The 6722-nt window shown below is 37.5% G+C and overlaps 1 protein-coding gene across 1 annotated transcript; it reads right to left on the bottom strand.

Annotated features, from left to right (window-relative positions):
• Positions 1–3514: 3514 nt before the first annotated feature.
• Positions 3515–4270, bottom strand: LOC108379604 (glutamate decarboxylase-like; the record flags this gene model as incomplete). The annotated part of the gene is made up of 2 exons (XM_017635956.1): positions 3515–3582; positions 3702–4270. Coding segments are annotated over 2 exons (637 nt in total), but the record flags the coding sequence as incomplete, so codon positions are not given.
• Positions 4271–6722: the final 2452 nt, after the last annotated feature.

The raw sequence follows: 6722 nt of genomic DNA on the forward strand, positions 1-6722 counted from the left end.
TGATTAATGGATACTCAGTGGGATCGATGGGTGCCGATAATTTTTAAAGCACATTAGATGAAACTTATTTGAGTTTACTTAATTTAAAATATTCCTAATACTCCCAATACTTATATACATAAAACATTTTACTTTGGGTGACTAGAATTGCACAATTTGCCCGTCTGTGCGCAAGTTAAACGCCACTCTAACCGCTTTTGAATAACTAAAAGAATTTACTATGTTCATAAAAGTTGCTTCATTTTTATTTATTTTCTGGCATAATTGCTATATCCTGCCAAGTGACAGCCACTAAAACAAACTTTTCAGTTCCTTCTTATGTCAAAGCGCTCGGCAAGCTTCGAACCTACTTCTAGAAAAAAGAAAATATTGCAAATAAGAAAAGACAGAAAGGAGGCACTCTTGCTCGCGCGGCTGTTTTATCGTCCCCAATAAGTTTCTTGTCTGGATCTATTGTCGAGACACTTAACAAGTTTATAATTTTTAAATAGTGGCAACCCTACTCAAAAAGTAATACATTATTGAACATCTAAAAGCCGAGCCCTTTTATTTGACACCTTATTTCTTGTAACAAACAGTGCGGATCTTATAATTTTTTAGACAGGTGGCAACGCTATAGGAATTTAAAGTACTAAAGATAATAAATCTTTGGATACAGATCACACCTAAACAATTTTGTCTAAATCCACTCAGTAGTTTTTGAGAAATATCTCGAGTTTTCTTTATCCTATGTAAGGAAGATAGTAATTTTCTGATTAGGTGGCAACTCTCTTCAAAAAATGAAAGCTTTCCGACATGTGAAGGCTATGCCGCTTCATTTGGTATCCCATTTTGTAATCCAGCGAACGGCGAATATTTTAAATTTTTTAAAAGGTGGCAACCTTAATCAGAAAAATAATACATTATTGCACATGTAGAGGCTAGGTCTTTTCGTTTGACAGTGACGGTGCAGAACTGATGCCTACGCTTATTATGATTGAATATAGTAGCTTTATTAACCGCTGGCAACCCTATTACAAAAAAAAAAACAAAACATTAGTGATTTTCTAGAGGCCAATCCCTTTCATTTAACACCTCATCTTTTGTAATCCAATGAACGTTGCGGATCTACATTTTTTTTAGACCAGTGGCAACCCTATTAAAATTCTAAATACAAAATGTCACTCTCCTATCGAGATCCGTTCAGTAGTTTTCGAGATTACCGCATACGAAGAATCTTGACTTTCCCTTACACTATGTATGATGTGGGCGTTATTACGCCCGTTCTCCAAAACCCCATAATAATGCTACTTATTTTCCAGAGATTGCTGTTAGTATCAATTTTGAGTAAATTAGCGTCCTTAAATTTCGAAATATCGTTATATGAGAAGTGGGCGTAATATTAGTCCGATTTCAATAATTTTTAACGTTTTGCTTTTATGTGGTAAGCAAAATAATCGTACCAAGTAATCGTAACAATTTTTTGCTAAAGAGCTATTGCAGGCATCAAGTTTGAATAAAGAACTGACTGATTTATCGAAGATTTCGTATTTCTCTAAATTACCGTTATATGGGACGTGGGCGTGGTTATTGTCCGATTTTAAACATTTTCAGCCGGCTGGTATGTTGTACCAAGGTTGTTAACAACTTTGCTAAGTTCGGGAGAAATTGGTATAGCGGTTACCAAGATATACACATGTAATCATAAGTGGGCGTGGCTGAGCCCATTTTCCAAAAATTTATAATATTCTTATTTTGCGTCTAAAACCATTTAAATATATGTAAATTTTTAGTGATTAAGCTTCAGTAGTTACTAAATATCGCAGTTTTCGTATTTCTGAAAACTGCCGTTATATGGGAAGTGGGTGCGGTTATGGTCCGATTTCGCCCTTTTTCAATACCAACTTACCTTGGGTAGAGGGCAAACTACATACCAATTTTCGTTGAAATATCTAAATTTTTGATCGAGTCATCGTGTATACGGACAGACAGATCGACGGACAGATCGATTTATCTTTTCATTGTGATCATTTATGTGATACATTTGTCTATATCTATCTCGATTCGTTTTGGTTGATACAAACAACCGTTATGTGAACAAAGTTATAATACACCTGTGCACAAGTGCGCTCGGGTACAAAAAGTAAAAATAACCACTCTTGCTCATATAGCCGTAGTTGCGTATGTAACGTAAACGCCTCGTAGCACAGTAAAAAGTCATCTAACATGTTTACTTGCACGCCTTAACTTAAAAGTCATATTATTTAAAAGTATTTAACAATGAAAAAAATTATTAATTTCGGTACTTTTTCGCCTAAAGGCTTAAACAGACGGCAGCGTTGATCCGGATTAACTCGGACTTAATTCGGATCAACCGCAGTTAACTCCCGAGTTGATCCCGATCAACACTGCCGTCTGTTTATGCTTTAACGTTTTTTCTGCCAAGAGGGGAGTGACAATAAAAAACCACTCGTGAGATTTACTCTTACATGTTCGTCTTTTTAACTTGTTGTTGTACTAATTTTTTGTTGAAACTTTCTATTTGTTAACTTAAAAATTTTCAGCAGTGAACTAGTAGGGATATTTTATTATTATTATTTTTCAAAATTGTCATGAGGTCAACCCAAAATGCCGTAGATGACCATAAAAGCAAATTCAAAGCCGCCATAAAGTCAGTTGACATTATGACCATTTCAAACGGATATAAAGCCCCTTAATTAATGTGGTCATAATGGCAATTTCCAAAATTTTGTCAAATGTAACTGGGTGACTCTGTGCACTTTTATGCTTTATTACTTATGTATGTAATTGTAAAATTTAAAAGTTTTTCGTATTGTTCAAGCAAAAATGAGATAGGCAAATTTGTGTCATTTCATTTTCAATTGAGAAGATATTGTGTACATATGTGTATTAATCAAACAATAGGTTAAGTAACCTAAGAACATCTCAAATTTAAATTATCTAAAAAAATATCACAAATATTCAAGGACATTGAGCACCCAGTATTGGTTGCAGTAGAAAACTGAAAGTTGGTGTAGATATTTCAAATATTAAAAGGAAAAAACTAAGGAGGTGCTCCGTTTTCTAGGATGCAAATTTTTTCCCCCATACAAAAATTGGACCACTTTAATGTACATACAAGCACACCATACAAAAAGAAAGTCTTAGCATCCAAATCAAAAGTAACACCAGCCTGCGGCCATGCAGTACTGCGCTCTTAATCAATCACGCTTGAAATTTCTGCTGACATACATATATACATATGTATAATAGGGTGGTCATTAAAAAAATCAAATGAACGATTTTTTGTAGTCTCAGCCCTTTAATAGGGAATGCACGATCACAGATATCACATATAAATTTTGGTCCGATTGGAGAAAAATTTGCTTCCTACATTTAAGGACCACCCTAATGTACATACATAATTTTTTGAAAAATCATATTTTTACAAATACAATACGTACTTTGTTGTGTATTTGTAAACATACGGACATATGCATATAAGTATATGTTCATCATGACTCTTAATACGTACCTCTCAATCCCAGAGAGTCGGGGATGACGATATTTGCGCGACAAGAGCAGACCACCACCCCAAGCGGCCTGAAACGACATTTCCATAAAAAAAGTTAAATTTTTCCCCATTTTACAAATTTTCTTTGTTTTCACTTTGCTCAGTTATGTACATAAATATGTATGTATGTATGTATGTATTTACTTACATCAATGTGTAACCAGCAGTTGTACTTTTGGCAAATATCTGCAATCTGGTTGATGTTGTCGAAGGCACCCAATACTGTGGTACCGGCGGTGGCGTTTACGAAGAATGGAATGTGACCCTTGGCCTTTCGCTCCAATATTAAACGCTCCAATTCCGGGATGATCATCTTGCCATGCTCATCGGAGGGCACCATCACACAGTGATCTGTGCCGAGACCGCATACGGCAGCGCAAGACTTCACCGAATAGTGACATTGATCAGAGGTGAACATCACCAGTTGTCCGGGCAGGCCGGCGGCTCCGTGCTCCTTGTAGTTGGGGAACATTTTGTGACGCGCGGCCAAGAAGGCATACAAGTTGGAGATCGAACCGCCTGGTGCCAATATTGAGTCACCGCCTTCCCAGCCAATGATTTGACGCATTTTCGATAGTACCACATTCTCCATTAATATGAAAACGGGAGCAATTTCGTATGTGAACATGTTCGTATTGGCAGTTGCAGTCAACCATTCGCCAGCCATGGAGACGATATCCAATCCACATGATAGCTGATTGAAGAAGTGTGGATGTCCTGTGAAGTACAATGAGGAAAATGAGGTGAATTGTTTTCAGATAATTGTTGTGAAGAAGTTGTAATCTAGTAGTAGTTGTAATAGTCCCCAAATTTTTGCGTTAGAGAAAAGGGAATATAAAATGCATTTATTTGAATAGAAGTAATAAACCCTAGAAAAATTGTATTAACGAACGGAATCAATAACTAGGCTAAGTTGGTGGCACCGGATGTATGAAACTTTAGAAGGTTGTAGCTAAAAATATTTTGAAAAGGGTTGCCACATGTTTTAAAAGCCGAGTTAAGTTAACTTCACAAGTTATATGAAATATTAAAAAAAGGCTGTCAAACAGAAGAGTGTTAATAAATTTTTTAGTTTGAACAATAATAATTTGTTTGAGTTTTTTGAAGAGGGTTGCCATTTATTAAAAGAGTTAAATTTAAATCATTTACTACGTTAAATGAATTACTAAAGAATGGATATCAATCGTAATGGTTTTAAAATTGATTTATTTCTGATATGTGCTTAGGAGAGTTGCCATGTGTTTCAAAAACCAAATTCAATTAAATTAATCAGTTAATTGAAATATGTCTCACATTGTCAGTTGAAACAAAAATCAACCAATAAGCGAAGGCATTTTTTGTGAAGGACGTCAGATTTGCACCGCTAATTTGAATTAAAAAAAAAAATGAAATGTCAAATTAAAGAACAGGACTCATAAATGTGTAATAAGATTTTATTTTTTGAAGTTAGAACTTCTCAGCGGTACAGGGTGGTCTCAAATTTGAAGTATTGATAAACCGACACCAAGCGAGAGATGAAATCTTCAAAAAGTTATATTCAATTTTGGGCGCTTAAGCGCCATGAGGGTTCACTAGTTAGTTTTAAATTCACTCTTTATTGGCGGCGAAATATTTTAGTATACATATATTCTGAGCCTAAGCGAGCTTTTCGATTATTTCCGCTTGTCTGTCACAACGTCACTCAGCGTAATTGTTTTGATCAGCAGTTTGAGACAGACGATAGACGAGCGTCAGCGAGACTTCGACTGGCAACAGATGCGCTTGGCAGCTTTGTACATACATACATACATACATACGCATGTATGTATGTACCTCACACTCTACCCCCCACTAAAGTGAATCTGGAGAATGAACGGGCTTACTCTTGTCAAACAGAAAAGAGCAATTTTTGTTTCTATTCCATTCTGTGAAATGCGTTAAATGCAACCAAGAAGCGTAAATAATGTGCCCATCCTGTACGGCTGAGACAATAAACGGTCCAGACATCGACGAACGAGAATAAGTAAGTATTCATATTTTTATTGTATGTTTTATAAAATTGCAGGCTTTTGTGGAGCATCGGGAAGCATGCATGAGCGCAATTCAATACAGTTGCGCGCATTCTAGGCCGAGGCTACAGCCGAGACAACAAGGTCAACGCGGTACGGCCAACGGCCAACGGCCAACGGCCAACAGCCGACAGACTCCGGCACATCTGGCGTTTCCGCTTTCGTTTGATTATTTCAAATGTTAAATCGATACAGCTTCTTTATATGGAATCGCTCCTATGAACGTGTGTATGTATGTATGTAAATATATGTAGAAATCCTAAACAAAAAAAAATTATATAAAATAGCACAATTGATTGCTGACTACAAGTGAAAGTAATGCCCAGTATTTAGTGCTCCAAATACTCTGAAGCTCACACTGCACACTTGCGCTGTGTTAGTGGGTTCATAAATTGCTCATTTATTGTAGCTAATTGCGAATTACTGCACCACAGCAGCCAGCTGAGAAGCGGGCGGAATCCCCAGCAGAGCGCTGAATGAATTCGCAAACAAATAAGAAACAAATAGAAAAGTAAACAAAAATACAAATAGCAAACAAAGGATAACACTCGGCACATGAACCCATCGGTATTGAATGAACAAAGCAAGCAAACGAGAAGGAAGGGTAAAAATTGAACTTCATAGAGGGATGATGAGCCAAAGCGAACCCTTCGTCTTAGGTCTGTCTCTTCAAATGCGCCGGGTGCCATAAGTCGTGTGATTAAAAACCCATTGCCTGAAGCCCTGAAAGCTCCCGCCATTCATGCGAACCAAGCAGCGGACCAGCTGAGGCCAGCATGGAGTGTACCATTTGTCTTGACGGGATCTGTATGGTTTAACGAAGGCAAACATTTCAATTTGCACGGGGTGTCGCTGTGGCAGTGGCACAGTTGGCCAAATGCGCACAGCCACACAGCCAAATACTTTCGCCCAGTCTCTGCTGCTGGCCTCTGCGTCCTCCCGCAGCCGTCGCTAGTCATTCATTCGAGCATTCGGCCATTCATTCGCATCAAAGGATCAGCGTGCAGCGAGTCAGAAAATAACAACGGATTTTGATTAAAGCTCTCTCCTCTCCGGCACACATACGGATGTACGGACACATTGACATTGAAACACTCCCAACTCCGGGCGCATTGTCATAC

This window comes from Rhagoletis zephyria, unplaced genomic scaffold, assembly GCF_001687245.7.
Source record: "Rhagoletis zephyria isolate East Lansing unplaced genomic scaffold, Rhagoletis_zephyria_1.1 Rzeph_scaffold_16763, whole genome shotgun sequence".
NCBI classification, from domain to species: domain Eukaryota; kingdom Metazoa; phylum Arthropoda; class Insecta; order Diptera; family Tephritidae; genus Rhagoletis; species Rhagoletis zephyria.